This window comes from Cucurbita pepo, chromosome LG03 (genome assembly GCF_002806865.2).
Source record: "Cucurbita pepo subsp. pepo cultivar mu-cu-16 chromosome LG03, ASM280686v2, whole genome shotgun sequence".
NCBI lineage: Eukaryota > Viridiplantae > Streptophyta > Magnoliopsida > Cucurbitales > Cucurbitaceae > Cucurbita > Cucurbita pepo.
Genome location: NC_036640.1, coordinates 4,292,710 through 4,310,237, shown reverse-complemented (window position 1 = coordinate 4,310,237; position 17,528 = coordinate 4,292,710). Strand labels below are relative to the sequence as shown.

Sequence of the window (17,528 nt, the reverse complement as noted above, 5' to 3'; positions counted from 1 at the left end):
TAATATTCGTTGTTCTCTAAATGGAAGAACAAAAATATTTTGGAGATCAAAATGAAGCGTACGAAGAAAAGAAGACTGAATATCTTTTTGAAGATCTAAAGACTTTGAAGACAAACGAGCAAGACAAATTCAAGAAAGTCCATGATCGATCATCGATTTAAGCTCATCGAGTCGAAGATCAACAAGCCAAAGACTTGATGAACTCCATCTCCACCACAATAACTACAAATGACAACAAGAATTAGCAGAAAAGGCTAATATATCAATGGAAAAAATCAATGAATTTGTGACAGGAATGGTTTTCAGCAAGATATTTCCTGGGCTAAAAACTATCATACAGAAAGAGTTGAATTCAAGTTCAGCTATTTGGTTGCATTCATCTCAACCTCTATTTCTGGGGGTGGCCTGCTAGCTGCTCAGCTTTTATCAGTTGAACTTACGCTTCATGGGATGGAGGGGAAGATTAATTCACCAGAAAAATGGAGTTCTTATAACTCGAAAAGCTTCGACGACAATCAGTTTCTTGTTACTTCTTTCATGATGAACAGTTACAAGAAGATGAACTGTGAAAATTGAAACCAATTTTTGGTGATGGTCAACAATCAGGAACTGGAACAGGTTGATCTGAGGAGAGAGAGGCGTTTTTCGGTGAGAGCTATCTTCTCTTTTGCTTCGTCGGCCTTTTCTCTTGCCCCACGGACGATATCCTCGGGAGCTTTCTCCACAAACTGCAAGAACAAACCAGATCGTTTCAACATTCAATCGAAGTCGTTAAAGTTTATATGTTTCTTATGGGAAGAAAGATGGTCTTTTTTTGGTGAATAGATGGCAATATAACATCATTTTGAGTTGGGAGCTAGATTAAGAGATAGCAATGCACAATGAACAAAAATCAGAAGCTTGCATATTAATCAGGGTGTTCATCTAGGTTCAAGTCACCAGAGAGGATCTAAGAAAAGCATTCATATATAAATGATATACCAAATTGATCTTGTCATTCACAATGATGATACAATGATCAATTTATCAGATTATTGTAATATTTGAAATATTTGACTTGATTTGAGATCTCACATCTGGAGGAGAACGAAGTATTCTTTATAAGGGTGTGGAAACCTCTCCCTAGCAAACACGTTTTAAAAACCTTGAAGGGAAGCTCAAAAGGGAAAACTCAAATAGGACAATATCTACTAGCGGTGGGCTTAGGCCGTTACAAATGGTATTAGAGCCAGACACTGGATGATCAGCGAGGAGGCTGAGCCCGAAGGGGGTGGACACGAGACGGTCTACCAACAAAGATGTTGGGTCTCGAAGGAGAGTGGATTGGGGGGTTCCACATCGATTGGAGATGGGAACGAGTGCAAGCGAGGACGCTGGGCCCCGAAAAGGGGTGGATTGTGAGATCCCCTATCGGTTGGGGAGGAGAACGAAACATTATTTATAAGAATGTAGAAACCTCTCCCTAGCAGACGCGTTTTAAAAACTTTGAGGGGAAGCGAAAGGGAAAACCCAAAGAGAACAATATCTGCTAGCGGTGGACTTAGACCGTTACAACATGTAGACTGAAAAATGTCTCGAAGTTCCAAACCCCCGTAAAAATGAAGCCCAGATTCATTGGGAAGCTGAGCTCCTACGGATATCTCTATTAAATGTTTCCTATTTCAGACAAAAACATGTTATAAATAGATATTAATCTGAAGTATGTTTCTAAACAAGTTACTTACGCTTGGAGAATTGAGGCGAGCTATAAATCCATCATATTCTGTCTTCATTTTCGTAAGGCGTTTCGATAAACGTTGGAGTTCAGCAGAGATATCAACCATATCAGCAAGAGGTAGATAAGCCTCTAGTCCTTCACCAGCTACAAGATGCACTGATTGATCTACATTTCCTGTGAAACAAATCATTAAGCAAAATAATGCTTCAACACTCTGATAATAATCAAAGAGGATAGAAACCATTGCCTACCAATATGCATGCACATAAATATTGGTAGCATGAAAATGAGAAAAAGAATACTCTAGTAATAGACATGCCTGGAGGAGCATTTGCAAAATGAACATTGTGTAGATCCAATCGTGTAAGAAGAGCTAAAACTTCCTTCTCTTCCTGCATCATGCAATAAAAACAAGTTACAATTGTGTTACATAACTTTTGCAACCAGACTTATCACCAGCTGTAAAATTGTAACAGCCCAAGCCTAAGCCCACCGCTTGCAGATATTGTCCTCTTTGGGCTTTTTCTTTTGAGTTTTATCTCAAGATTTTTAAAACGCGTCTGCTAGGGAGAGGTTTCCACACCCTTATAAAAAATGTTTCGTTCCTCTCTCCAACTGATGTGATCTCACAATCCATCCCACTTCGGGCCCCAGCGTCCTCGCTGGCACACCACCCGGTGTCCACCCTCCTTCGGGACTCAGCATCCTCGCTGGCACCCCGCCCAGTGTCGGCTCTGATACCAACTGTAACAACCCAAGCCACCGCTAGAAGATATTGTCTATTTTGGGCTTTCCTTTTCAGACTTTCCCTCAAGGTTTTTAAAACGCGTCTGCTAGTAAGAAGTTTCCACACCCTTATAAAGAATGTTTCGTTCCCTTCTCCGACCGATGTGAGATCTCAAAGAAATAGAATAGGTGTTGAGGATTATTGGGAGTGAATCCCTCGTTGGTTAATTTAGTGGAATATCATGGGTTTATAAGTGAGGAATACTATCTCCATTGGTATGAGGCATTTTGGAGAAGCCCAAAGCAAAGCCATGAGAGTTAATGCTCAAAGTGGACAATATCATACCATTGTGGAGAGTCGTGATTCCTAACAATAAGGCCACCCTGAGAAGAAGTTCTAAAAATAATGAAGTTTACCATGAACACATTCGATCATGGGCTGAGAATGAGAATTGAATTTTATGAGATCTAATTTTCGTTTACTCTGTTGTAGTTTGGTGATAAGCATAATCGAATGTGGTTGATCAGCTACCTTCCGTTTTGTTCTAAGATTATTCTTATTCAAAATATACATCAGGCACAAAGTTAGCATTTTAAACAAGGACTTACACTACTTATCATCAGGTCATGTTGAACACATTATTAGTACTTACAGATATATATTGATTGACTTCTTCACTTGCAACTATAGAAGCAGATATACGCTTTGCTGGCTCAACGGAATACTCTGCTCTAGCATTCCGAATCGCTTTCGTCTTCAGTACGAAAACGTAGAAAATTAATACTCAATCATTTGTGGTTTAAAGACAAAGCCAATAATTATAACAATAACAACAATAAAAGTGAAATAAAATAGGCTCACCAACAACTTTAGGTTCTCAAATTTCTTAACTGCACCGGCCTGCCTTGGAAGTAAAATCTGTGGCCAAGGAGATATGATTAAAGCTTCTTTGCGATGGGGAAGTGCCTGAATTTAAGAAAAAAGACATCAAAATTAGCTCAAATCAAAGAAGCAGCAGATAACAATAGAAACAATGGGAAAAAAATGTGGGCAAAACATTGACCTGCCAAAGTTCCTCTGTCACAAACGGCATGAAAGGATGTAGTAATTTGAGAATGTTTTCAAAAACATACAACAGCACAGCTTGTGCCAAAGCAACGGAATCGCCTCCGGATTGATAAAGGCGAGCTTTACTGGCTTCGATGTACCTGATTTTTTTTTAAAAGAGGCATAAGTTTGAGGGTAACTACTAGGATATAATCACGACAATTTTGCTGAAGGTACTGTAACATAGCTAGGTGTTAGCAGACCTTAAGTAGCTATTAGTTTCGGTTTTAAAACATATATTAGTTTTTTATTTGAAACGTCCGATAACATAGATAGTAAACTGTACCAATCTGCGAAATCACCCCAGAAAAAGTTATATATATCCCTGCCAACATCTCCGAAGAAAAATTTATCATAGCTAGCGGTGACCACGTCTATTAGGGAATGAAGTTCCGAGACCTGACAAATAAACATAGTCCAGGTGAATAATGAACTTGTATTAGTTAAAAGAAAACACGTGGGTGGCAATTTTTCTTACAATCCAGCATTCTGGTAAAGGTAACTTGAGCAGACAATCCTCTTTCTCAAACTGGAAATGTAAGAAAAGAATGAAATGATTAATGATAGGAACCAGATAGCATGCAACTTTCAAATATACATAACTAACCCTTTTACTTTATAAACAGGTAAAAAAAATACGTTGTGTGGGAAAAATTGGAACTTCATTAAGAAAGTTACAAGAGAATGAACAATCAAACTTACCATAAATAAAAAATAGTCTATACTCTTTGTATTAAAACGTTGCTTGCCAGTCAGGCTATACGACAAGAACGTAGTACCATAGCTAGACGGAAAAAGAAAGGGTTCAATTAAAGGGAATAGAAGTTAATGTCGCAATAACATTGCATCATTTACTTATCCATTGGGTGTGTTATAAGCTCGCAGTTGGCGTGACACTATCCATAGAGGTCAACATGAGAGGTACGGGTTTGATTAGTCAAGTAAGAAACTTTTTATCCTTCTAGCTAATAGCAAAGATGTAACACTGTACCACCAAGTAAGTTCCTAACTTGTTTCTATCCAACCACCTAGTGAATTCGGTAATAACATAATTGAAACTTCGTGGCCTTATTCGTTGAAGGGGGTGAGAGCTACCTAATCGACTACCTCCATAATACAATCCAACATACCAATGGTTTCCATCTTGCAACCTTACCTAACTTACCATAAATTACAACCCTTCAGAGTGTAAAATTTATATGATTAGGTCCGGTAACTAAAGGATTAGTTCAAAATTGTATGTGCCCATGTGTAGTTCAAGCCTTCTTAACAACGAAGAAAAATGAATAAATCAAAGATGTCCAAAATCTCCTTTTAAATTAATCATCTCTCTCTAGTAACCTTGTAACGGCCAAAGCCCGCCGCTAGCAGATATTGTCCTATTTGGACTTTCCCTTTCAAACTTCCCCTCAAGGCTTTAAAATATGTCTGCTAGGGAAAGGTTACCACACCCTTATAAAGAGTGCTTCGTTCTCCTCCCCAACCAATGTGGGATATCACAATCCATCCCCCTTCAGGGCCCAGCGTCCTTACTAGCACCTTGCCTCGCGTCAACCTCCCTTTTGGGAACAACCTCTTCGCTGGCACATCGCCCAGTGTCTAGCTCTGATACCATTTGGAACGGCCCAAGCCCATCCGCTAGCAGATATTGTCCTCTTTGGGCTTTCCCTTTCGGGCTTCCCCTCAAGGCTTTAAAACGCGTCTGCTAGGGAAAGGTTTCCACACCCTTATAAAGGGTGTTTCGTTCTCCTCCCCAACAAATGTGGGATATCACTAAGCTCCTATCCATCGCTTTAATTTGAGCAATAATACATTTCTATCTTCTACGACAAACCATCTTATGAATCACAGGAATGAGAGAAACTCTAATTGAACGTATTTCATTATGGTGAGAAACATAGATAGTGTTATAGTTTAAATGTCAAGAAGGAAGAAACCTCATAACTCAGTATGGATTTCCAAGATTGCGAATCATTCTGTGTAGGTAAATTCTGCAATATGAACTTTCCAGCATTCCACAATTTATTAGTGAATGCCTTATTGGAAGTCAACCTCTCGGTGGATAGATTAAGATCCTGGAAGAAACGATGTCAATTATACAAATAGCATTCATTAATCCTCTTACTGTTAAAATTCAGCTAGCTGTTATAAAATTCTGAGAATTATCGTGTAAAAAAAATTATGACAAACCTGACCGGCAGTTCCTAAAGCAAGTGTGAATCGTAAAGCATCAGTGCCAAATTCTTTAATTGTATCAAGTGGATCTATCACATTTCCTAGTGTTTTAGACATCTTCCGTCCCTGGAAATATTATAACACAATCAACTTGCACTTGTCTTGATATATGAAACAATAACGAATTAATAGATGGTGAAAACCAAATGAAGAATACAAGAGTATATCAAAACGCATGACCGCCCAATCTCATGGCAAACATTCTAATTATCATTTCATTGAGAAAAGTATGATATTATTGCCAAGAAAAATATATTTAGATGCTTTATAGTGTGTATATATATATATATATATATATATATAATGTTGGTTATTTCCTTTTGTATTAATTAGTAATTTTGTGTTTATTGTTTTATACTTGATGTAATATTATTTCCTCATTTGTAGTGGGTGTTTCTTCATGGATATGCTCGTTTACACCATTCTAATCTTCTTAGTTTCCATAACTGATACCTTTTTGGTTTACCAAATAAATAATGATAATAACGCAGTTTACACATTCCAGAAATATTGACATAGTCTGCACACCTGAGAGTCCCGAATGAGTCCATGGAGATAAATATAAGAAAATGGAACAGTGCCAGTAAATTCAATTCCCAGCATTACCATCCTCGCCACCCAAAAGAATAGTATATCATGCCTGTTCAATATGGTACGAGTCAGCTTCTAGAACCTTTTAGTTCAAAAAAAAGAGAAAGATTATCTCCAAACAAGATAAGAGAGCTGATAAGCACCAACAATGCTGGATTTGCAAAGCTAGAGATCTTTCTAGGATCCTTGCAAACTTTCACAAGTAAAGCTAACTTAACGGATGATTCCAACCAAGAGCTGGTTAGAAGGATGAATAACTCTTAGATTCTAAGTTCGATCTAAGAGTTATTCATCCTTCTAACCCGCTTTTGGTTGGAATCATCCATTGAGTTAGCTTTACTTGTGAAAGTTCGCAAGGATCCTAGAAGGACCTCTAGCTTTGCAAATCCGGCATTATTGGCGCTCATCAAGAGCACAAACTTTCAATTCCCCATTTTTATCTTAGAAAGCCAAGCCCCTCCGTCTCTTGAAGGCATGCTTCCAAATTCTTGCATCTATTGTAAAATAGAAAAACTTGTATAAATGAGGGAAATTTGTTTTGCATTGTTAGAATAAGGGTGTTGATTGTTGGCAACGAGGCAATCGACTTGCTTCCTCAAAAAGAGATGTCTTTTGTAGACCAAATGATTGAAAATGGTCTAGGTTGAAAAAGGTCATCTTGGAGTACCTCTTATAACTCATCTACTCTTCTAAAACTAGAAAATTCCACGAGAGGTCCTTTTCCCTTCAAGTTTGAGAATGATTGGCTGTGAGCCCTTAATTTTTAATCTCTATGCAACGAGTGGTGGAATGGCCACCCTGTCCGTTGTAAGCTGGGTTTCTCCATAGTTCAAAGATTACAAGAATTGAAATTGATTCTATTTTTCCCCTTTTTTCAAGAGAAACAAGAAGTCCGAAAAGTTGTAAAATGAAAAATTGCCCTTCAAGAAAGAAAGATACATAATAAGAAAATCCTCATGAAACTACTAAAATGGATTACAAAAGACCTCCGAACTATGAAAGGAACATTTTGAGAGTAATTGCAGTAGTGCATTAAAAGAGCTCCAAGAAGTAGGTGGGACCGATCATCGTTCACTTCCTATCGCATGAAATGTCTAGATGCTTGAGTTCTATTTTAAATTTCTGTTTCATTTTTAATTGATTCCATTTTCAGTGCTTTCATTCCTAACAAGAGCTTTCTACATCCTAAAGATTCTCTTAACCGGATCGTGTTCTAACTAATATACATGTTTGCCCAAAACCTATAGAAAGAAGAAAAATTACAAGGAGAGTCATGGAAAAATAAATAAATAAATGGATGCATCAAAATGAAATGATACATAATTTTGAGAAATAGGTACCCAGTTTCAAGCATTGTTGTTGGATAGAACCGCTTAAAATCCTCAGCTGTCTCATCTGGCCATCCAAGCGTACTAAAAGGCCATAACGCACTGAAAACAGAAGAAACAAATCATATTTTAAGAAGAAATATGATAGTTAAAGAAATGCATGAATGCATTCAAAGAGATATGAAGGCCATATAGATTGACCACCACTTTTTGTTCTTCAGACCGAATAAATAATATTAATAGCTAAGTTGACCTTGAGAACCAAGTGTCAAGTACGTCTGGATCTTGGTATATTTCTACACCCTTCCCATATTTCTTGTGAGCTTGCTCATGAGCCTCATCAGCATTCCTAGCAACTATGTAGTCTTCTTCCGGATTTTTCCCCACAATGTACCAAACTGGTATACGATGTCCCCACCATAGCTGCCTGCTTATACACCAGTCCTTAATATTTGACAGCCAGTGATTGTAAATCTGCAATCGACAATAGGAGTGTATATAAAAAGGATAATAATAGACCCCCTGTTAAAAATGTATAGAGGAGACGGCATGTGAGAAAAGGGAGTGGAAATAGAGATTTTAATACGTTAGTTTGAAGGGTGGGCGGATGAGAATGTAATAGGAAGTGGACAGTGAGTCAAGATTTATGTAGGGAAAGGGAAAGGGAAAGAGCTGGAGAGGTATATTTTTGCTTAAGCCATTAATTTATGTGGCATTTTGCCTTACCTTTGTTACTTCTGTAATTAAGGCCATATTCTACTCCTCAAACATAAAAATCAAAGTCATTACTTTCTAGGATATAACGAAATTTTAACGCGCATACGATAAGTTTCCCAGTGTACCAGCAATATAAAGCAACGTAGCATAGCAGCGTACGGTTACAAGAGGTGCTAACTGATAGGTGAAAATAAAAAATGTATATATTTAATCAGTCCTTCATTTTTTCAGTACCTTCTCAAATCTCTCGGGGATAATGGTTAAATCTCCTTTTTCAACAGCACGAAGGGCTTTTTCAGCCAATGGTTCCATGGTCATAAACCACTGTTTGCTCACTAAAGGTTCAATTATCTGACAGGAAAAGAGGGTAAGTTAAATACCAATTAACAACAAAGAGGAAAAAGAAGACCATAGACAACTAGTAGCTTTTGTATATGAAGGGAAATAATTGCAACTCACTTCTCCTCCACGTTGGGATCTTGGTACTCGTAAGGTGTGTGCCTCCTTTTTTACAGCTAAGCCTGTCTCCTCCAAATCCGCCCACAGTTTTTTTCGTGCTTCAAACCGATCTAAACCACTGGTAGAGTAGGTTATATCAGACAATATTATGAAGAAATTATAAGTAACCTACTATATACATCCCAAAAAATTACCAGTAAAGCCCAGCAACCTTATTAAGGGTACCATCCTTGTTCATCACGTTAAGTATAGGGAGACCAAGTTTTCGAGCAAGCAGATAGTCATTATGATCATGTCCAGGGCTTATCTTTAACACACCAGTTCCGAAGTCCTTATCAACATTCTGAAATAACAGAAAGAAATCAGAGAGCTAGAGATTAGGTCTGGCACAATTACACGTGAAATTATCACGTGATGAAGACATGCTTATAGAAGAAAAACAATTTCGTTGATGAACGAAATAAAATAGATAGAAACCCCCAAACACCAATAAGTGAATTACAAAATAGTTCATTGGAATTTAAATAAGACAGTCGTCTCGAATAGAAAAAAAGGAAGTGAGTGCAGTTATCCTGTCAGAGATGATAGGGATGTGACAACCATATGTCATTGGAACAATTATATATCTTAGCCCTAAAGACAGATTTTTTTGCAGCAGCAACAGAAGGATAGTCCTTTCTACCAAGTTGAATCAAGATAATCATCTCAAGCAGATAAGGAAATTGCGAATATAGTTACCTTGTCAGAGATGATAGGGACATGACGACCATACGTCATTGGAACAATTGCCATCATGCCAACATATTTAGAATAACGATCATCCTGCAAATATAGTCATCCCACTGTGAGGATCCAGAATCAGTGTCCCATTAAATAGCAGGAAACCTTAGTGAAGGAGAATATATGGATGATATTTAAGCAAAACATTACAATTTATTTAACTCCTAAGCTATGCTTCAAATATGTCCATATTTCCTATCATTAAATTGACTCACCAAACAAAAAATATTGAGACCTTTAGATCATTTTCACTGAATACTTATTTGTATATCATGGGACAAGTAACAAAAAATGTCTCAACCTTACAAAAGAATAAGTTAGAATACAACGAGAAATTATGAAGAGGAAGCTTATGGATTGAAATATTCTTTAAATTGGTTTCTTTGCTGTAATAGTGGTCTTTATATTCCTTTTTTCAAACATGAAATATGAAACAGAAATGAAAAGAGACTAATACTCATAAGTTCCAACCTGCGTGCACCTTCACTCTCAAGAGAACCGCATGACTCTACTACATTTCGTTGTCAAGGAAACTCATAGGATATTAAATCTTAGGTAGGTGGCCACCAAGGTTTGCACCCATTTTTTCTTTTAAGTTTTTATAATTTTCATTACCTTTATTGACTCAATAGGCCATTTATGGTGGTGAGTAGTTTTAAAATTCCTAATGCCATCCTTCTGACAACCTTCCTGGTATCACCAAACCATTTAACTATGATAGTACAGGCAAATCTTGTTAAGTCGCAATTGAATTATCTAAGGTTTCTTTACATAGAGAGTACCCTGTGGCTATCAAGATATCCGGAGATTTTAAAATTTTTGTAACTGGTTTTTAATAGACTAGAAATATTATTTGATGGATCAATTATTGTTCCTACGGACTCTGAAAACTCAGGAGAGCTCATTTTCATACAATAATTTCTACATCAATACTGAATCAGGTTGATTCAATCATTTAAATGTATGGAATGTCATATAAAGTCATAAAGATGTAGAATAACAAGTATTACTTAGTTAACTAGGTCTTTCTCATAACACAGGTACACAGAAAAGTGAAGCTTGATGGGAATCAAACTCAATAAAATTCCATATAGTTCAGCAGTTCCATCACCCATGGAGTCTTAAAAACTCAGAGACAGAACTAGTTATGAGTATGCACCCATCACCACCAACCCAAGTTAAACAGTAAATAGTTTAATGCCATCTTACCTGAGGATGCACTGCTATAGCTACATCACCAAATAACGTTTCAGGACGAGTTGTTGCTACTGTCAAGTAATCGCTCCTAATAAAATATGATTAAAATGTTAGCCATAAAGCATGAATCCCTTGCACAGGCTCAAAGAAAGGTACAAATACATAAGAAGATATGTAATAACAGAATTCTTTAGCTAGAACCTAAATAATGTAGCTAAGACTGCCTGACTAGAATCTTGAACGTGGTCAGATAACTTGAGTAACCAGCAAATATTGCAAAATTTGTATCTTTTAGTCATAGCACGTTTTGGCATTGTATTTTGCATTTTTTAGAAGGGAAATTGTAGAAGATTAAAATAGATTTTTTTCTCCCTTTTTTTTTTTTTTTTTTTTTTTTTNGGAGCATACAGAAACAAAGTCCAGACCAGAAAGAGCCAAACTAAATTAAAAGTGGGCTACAATAGTAATTGCAAAAGACCTTAGAGATTGAAGCCCAACGGAAGACATGAAACCTAACAAGAGACCACACCTCTTCTTCAGGTCTCTCAACCCCTAAAAGTTCTATTGTTCCTCTTAACCCAAAGGTCCCACAATGTCGCACAAACCTCGACAAGTAACAGAAAACACTTATTATCACAAATAGGCAGGTGAAGCAAAAGTTCCTCAATTAGAGAACTAAACCCTCAAGGCCTAGATGAATATCCAAAAAAGAAAAAGAAACCACAATATCCCTTATTTCCCCTTCAGACACTACCAGAAAACGAGAGGCCTCCCTTCTTTTTCCTTCTATACAAAAATGAGAGCATTCAGGCAGATGAAGTACCATAAATCTATGCCTCTTTCATCCTTAGCAATTATTTGGTGTGATACTATTTCCTCCATCGGTTGAAACATAAACCAGTTTTTCAAGGGCCATACAAACCATGCTGAGATCTGTCTTCATCTAGTTCAAAAGGTTGAAGGAGAATCTTTTCTTGAGATTCATTTCTACCATACATCATACAGCTATCTAGGGGGTGATGTAAATGTAAATAATTAGTTTTCGGTATTTGTTTACTCATTGTTTACTTGAGTTCTTAACCAACTTAATTAAGCTGTTGACTGTATTCATGATCAGAATATTTGTACACCATGTAGCACTTTCACAACATGTGCAAGTTTTCAAGGAAGTAGATTACTCATTCTGAGGGGGTTTTTTTTTTCTTTTGAAACTTTCTTCTAAATAAATTGAAAACTGGATTAACATGGATTAGATTTAGATCTGTTGCTGATCTAAAAAATTTATTCAAGTCATTCAATTTCTTCATAGGAGAACAAATGAGGAAAGATCCATTTGTGTGTATGATACCAAGACTGTAATGTATTTGAAAGTAAAGGAATAGCGGAATTCTTGCTCAATAACAACCACAGTTCCCAAAACTACGGATACTGATTTAGACTCTCAATTCTAACAATACGAATGAGATTAGACATTCTAAGCAAGTAAATGGAACATTAAAGAAATGTGTTCTCACAGCTACCTTGAACCTCCAGCCACTCGATACTTAATATGATAGAGAGTACCAGATTCTTCAGAGTACTCTACTTCCTAGGCAAAAAAGTTACCAATAGCATCAGAAAGTAAAATATGGGAGCAAAAAATAAAAGGAGAACTAATTTCACCAAACTAGAGATTTACCAGGTCAGAAACAGCAGTTTGCAAATGAGGAGACCAGTTTACCATGTAAGACCCTGAGAAAAGATAAATAAATAAATCCAGTAATCAGCTGAAATTCATACGTTTTTCAATTTTAATAAAGGAATTCAATAACCTGATTGTTTTTTTTAACAAATAACTAAAACATAAGGTGAACAAAATGGTTCTATCAGATGAATTTATCGTCTGATTGCTCCCATAAAAACTTACGCTGTAAGTGCTTGATGATAGTACCTCAGATAATGGAAAGGAATGAAGAACGCGCAAATTTTTTTCTAAATAATTTTTTTATTGATATATGGAACACATAATATTCGGCCAAACAAGTTAAAACGATCTCCAGTTGATCGGGATAGTATAGGAAGAAAAATTACAAAAAGAATTTAGATTTAAGATACCAAGAAGAAGAAGAAAAACACAACCAATTAAATCTCAGACTTGGTTTAGGTTCCTCCCTTTTCTTCATTATTCCGAATCCTTCTATAATTCAATGAAAATTGAATGTCTAAGCTCAGGGATCAAAATGGAATACAAATAAAAGTTCAGTCACCAACATTGAGGTTTCAAAAGCTTGGGTATCAAAATGGAAGAACGGGCAAAAGTTCAAGACCACAAATTACTCTAAAATATCTACGAATATTCATAAATAAAGACCAAATTTGGAACTTGATAAATCAGCATCTTCTGCATTATATGACACTACATAGTACATAGAGGTCCTTCAGAAATAAGAATTCTACCTTGATAGATCAATCCTCTCTCATGAAGTCGAACAAATGCCTCAACAACGGCTCCTAAACATTCAAAAGCATGTATCAGCAAATTGCTTTCAAGCCAACTGACCGTGGTAAGAAGATACTTAATGGACTTCTTAGAGAATATTTATTTTTTTTAAAAAAAAAAAGAACATTTAATTGAATTCAAAAGAATTATATAAATGGGATGAAAGTAGAAAGTTCATTTCAATTGACTTAATGGTATTCACCACTTTCTGAAAATCTTAAAAAAAAAAAAAAAGAAGATTCTTTTGTCTCCAGTTTATATATTTATTTTCTTTTTTGACAAAGGGATCCATCCCAAGATCCATGTTTCTCTATGGTGCATGATACCAGGTAAAACTGATCCTCGCAGTTTAAAGAAGGACCCACACTTTAATATCTCCTTAAGTCTCGAAGTTTGTTCTCCTTAATACTAAAAATTGATCTATCAGCCCTTGGTTCCCTCACACAGGCTTTTCTTTTATACTTCTTTGATCTTTTTGTTAACGTTATTCTTAGCTAAATTATAAATTTGGTGATTCAAAAAACAATTACAAATTTGGTCCTATGATTTTGACATAGTTTCAATTTGGTCCTGATGGCTTTGGCTAAGTAATTTGGTTACTAAGGTTTAAGTAGTTTGGAGACGATTTGTGAAGTTTAACCAAATCGTAGATAACAAATTCAGCCTTCTAAAACCATGGGATCAAATTGAAATAAAGCTCAACCTATAAGGAGCTAAATTGAAACTTCAAAATCACAGAGACCAAATTGAAACTATGCTCAAATCAAGGAGCAAATTTGTAACTACATACCTTCAATCAAAAGAACATCAAATTGCATAGAAGTCCCCTAACTATAGCAAATATCAGCAAAAGAATGATAGACCACCCAGTTGCAATTTGTTAAGAACATCTCAGTTAACATAACCCTCTTTTATGTCTATTGCCTACAGAAGAAATGAAATGGAAAACTCTCTTACGACTTAGCTGGTCATCAAGGGTAAAGTGCTCTTTAGTCCAATCACAGGAAGCTCCAAGTCTCTTAATTTGATTAGTGATAGTTCCACCATACCTTCAAAGTTTGAATTAAAAAAAAACATTAATTTTAAATGAGATAGCTGCTAACTAAAAATGTGAACAATTAAGATTCATAGCACAAATATTTTGAAATAGTTGCAGGAACAACAAAGGGTCGTTGTTCTTGTCCAAGAATATGAAGCCGTCATTAAAATAAGTTGAATTTGTGCTAAGATTATTATAAACAAGCAGAGAATGGAGATACAAGATTTAGGAGCAAATATGATAAGATAAAATTCTCAAAATTTACAAAGCTATGAATTTTCTTGGTATGCTTGGTTACTAATCACTATATTTATCCTACATTTGCCAGCAAACTTCAAGGCCAAAATAAATAACAAACAAATTAAATCGTGCAAGATGGTATACTTCTCTTTCCACTCCCAAACTCGCTTTGTAAATTCATCTCTGCCCAATTCAACCCTTTTTATTCCTTCAGACGCAAGCATTCTTTCAACAACCAACTGCAAAGAAATGCGAGAATGTGTCTCAAAATCACACTTAAATACAAACAATGGAAAAGAGGAAAATGAACTATATTTCCTCGCTGACTTAGATATGCATTCATACAAATAAGGAGAAATTCCTCCTGCATTGAAGGGTGAAATTACTTGCATATTTTGGCTTGTTTTATGTGTTGATGCGATACTATGAATAAAAATAGAGAGACCAGCCTGCTGGCTAACATTTAGAGACAAACCTGCGTGGCAATACCTGCATGATCAGTCCCGGGAAGCCAGAGTGTCGGTCTGCCCTTCATACGGTTGTATCTAACCATAATATCCTGGCAGGGGAAACCAATAGCATTGAATGAGAGGTAACTATGGCAAAGATAACACAGACAAAAATGGAAGAATGCTTCTAAGACAAGTAAACAGCCTTCGTAACAGGGATTTTCTTTCACTGTAATTTTCTGTTAGCGCCGAATGTGGGCATAAACTATTAGGTAAACAGTAATGGTAAAAATAATGGGCTATGAGAAAACTAGGATTGTCTTTCAAGTCAACTTCTTATCTTAAATCTGATTTTACTCTTCTGTTAGGAGTGAGGACACTAGGAAAATAAGCAAGCATATAGTTAGGAACCAATTATACTTCCATCTAAATTCAAACGGGCAAGCATAAAATCAGCATTATATAATGAAGAAACATTCTTCTATCGAGTCATGAGCTTTGTGAGAAAAAAAATAACAAAATATGCAGAAATAAAATTCATGATCTGATACAGGCAACCACCTAGCTCATAATTTCACTACCTCAAGAGTCACAAACATCGCATGTCCCATGTGCAGTGATCCTGTGACATTGGGAGGTGGCATTGAAATCACAAACGGAACACTATCTTGATCAAAATGTGGCCTGAAATAACCTTGAGATTCCCACCTAACGAGGCGAAGAGAAAGCATCAAACGATCTTATGTAAGTGAACAGAATTGTTCTTTTTTCCTTCTCACAGTAAAGTGAATCTCAGTAACAAAGATTTAAAAGTAAAGGCGTACGAGATACATAGAAGTAAGAGGTACCTTGCCAAAAAATTAAAATAAAAAAAGAAAATGTAGTTTATTTAGCACATTAAAAGAAACAAATATCTTATGTAGGTAACCACAGTGCTTCGGACCCACGACTGAAAAGTCCATTTGGTTCACTTTTGTAACAACTGAAGGCGGTTACCATCTACGTCAAGAACCGTAATCGAGTCATGTTAAACCAAACAAAATAATCGATACATAACATAGAAACAAATGACAGCATTTCCTCATATTTGTATAAAATAAATCACCATGAGGATGAGTATGTGGAATCAAGTTTGATACAATACAAATCCATAAAGTAACACAAGACAGAAATTTTTCGATCAATGAGCCCAAATGAACACGTGAATAATATATTTATCAAGAAGAGAAGAAATCATAGCATCAAATGCTGCAAGATATTTGACATGGTATTAATTACCATCGATATATTCGCTCTTCCGAAGCAAAGTCGAACGTCTTTGCTATCTCTGGAGAAGTAAAAACACCATTCGCTGATGCGGCAACTGAAAATTCAATGAACTACCGATGAATATACACACATGAAAATGAATGTGATCCTTCGTCTATCGAGTCTAATTCTAGCAATTGTCAATAATCAAGATTAAGAATCATTCCTACTAATTATAAGTTATTAAAACCGTGATTAAGAATCCAAACAAAAGGAAATTGTTCCTTCCATCTCAATCAAGTGCTTAATCACAATTCTCGAGCAAAACGAACAATTCCCAACCAATAAAATTGAAATTGTTTCATCTCCAATTTACGGCATTCACACAAAGAATCATGAACACCCAATGCCAAATAACAAAACGAAATTTCCCACAACGAATATAATGTAGTATCTCTTGCAAATAATGAATCCAATTTGCCCACTAAAAGGCATAGGAACATAAATTCATGAGAACCCATTGGTGCTACCCATAAAAGAAACCAAAAGCGATAGAAAGAGATAGAATACCAGCTAATTGTCTCTGCTGTAGACGACGGAAATGGAAGCGGGAGAGGCCAAAAGAACGCCGGCGTTTGGTAAAGATAAGGGGATTGAGTCTGTAAGCAGAAGAAGGATGGAGGAGGGAAGGGCCGGAAAAGGCCATTTGAAGAAGCATGGCTTGGTGAAAGCTTTGTTGCACTCAAAAATGGTGGGAGTGAAGAGGTTTGGGGTTTAATGGAATGGCTGAGGTTTTTCAGTGGCACAGAGAGAGCTGCCAGAAAAATGGGATTGAGCTCTGTGCGTGACGACAGCTGACGACCCAGAATTTGCCGCGACTAAAGATAATGTGTACGTATGTATATGTATATATATGTAAATGATTTTTTTTTTTTTTTTTTTTTTTTTTTTTTTTTTTTTTTTTTTTTTTTTTTTTTTTTNATATTGAATTTTGCACCCAAAAAAAAAAAAGGTGGATTAGTTACAAATTTTAAACTGAGCTGTTTTTCTTTGGAATTGTATAATGTTTTTTTATGAAAACTTATAAAGGGCAAAATCATAATAATATTAGAATTTAATGTCGAAACTCCAAACATATCTACGTTCCGAATAATTTGATGAAAAAAATTGATACAACTAAGTAAAAATTGATTTTTATTCAATGCTAAAAGTAAA

At 36.0% G+C, this 17,528-nt stretch overlaps 1 protein-coding gene across 1 annotated transcript; it reads right to left on the bottom strand.

Moving 5' to 3' along the window:
• Nucleotides 1-128: 128 nt before the first annotated feature.
• On the bottom strand, nt 129-17,181 carry LOC111791123 (valine--tRNA ligase, chloroplastic/mitochondrial 2). The gene is given in 28 exon segments (XM_023672337.1): nt 129-616; nt 618-728; nt 1,725-1,891; nt 2,037-2,109; nt 3,097-3,198; nt 3,306-3,410; nt 3,508-3,652; nt 3,838-3,950; nt 4,030-4,080; nt 5,489-5,626; nt 5,742-5,852; nt 6,315-6,426; nt 7,718-7,807; nt 7,959-8,179; nt 8,657-8,773; nt 8,882-8,999; nt 9,076-9,224; nt 9,620-9,703; nt 10,871-10,946; nt 12,379-12,446; nt 12,537-12,589; nt 13,295-13,348; nt 14,295-14,386; nt 14,761-14,855; nt 15,092-15,175; nt 15,647-15,773; nt 16,344-16,428; nt 16,884-17,181. Coding segments are annotated over 28 exon segments (2,910 nt in total). The 5' UTR covers nt 17,032-17,181; the 3' UTR covers nt 129-595.
• Nucleotides 17,182-17,528: the final 347 nt, after the last annotated feature.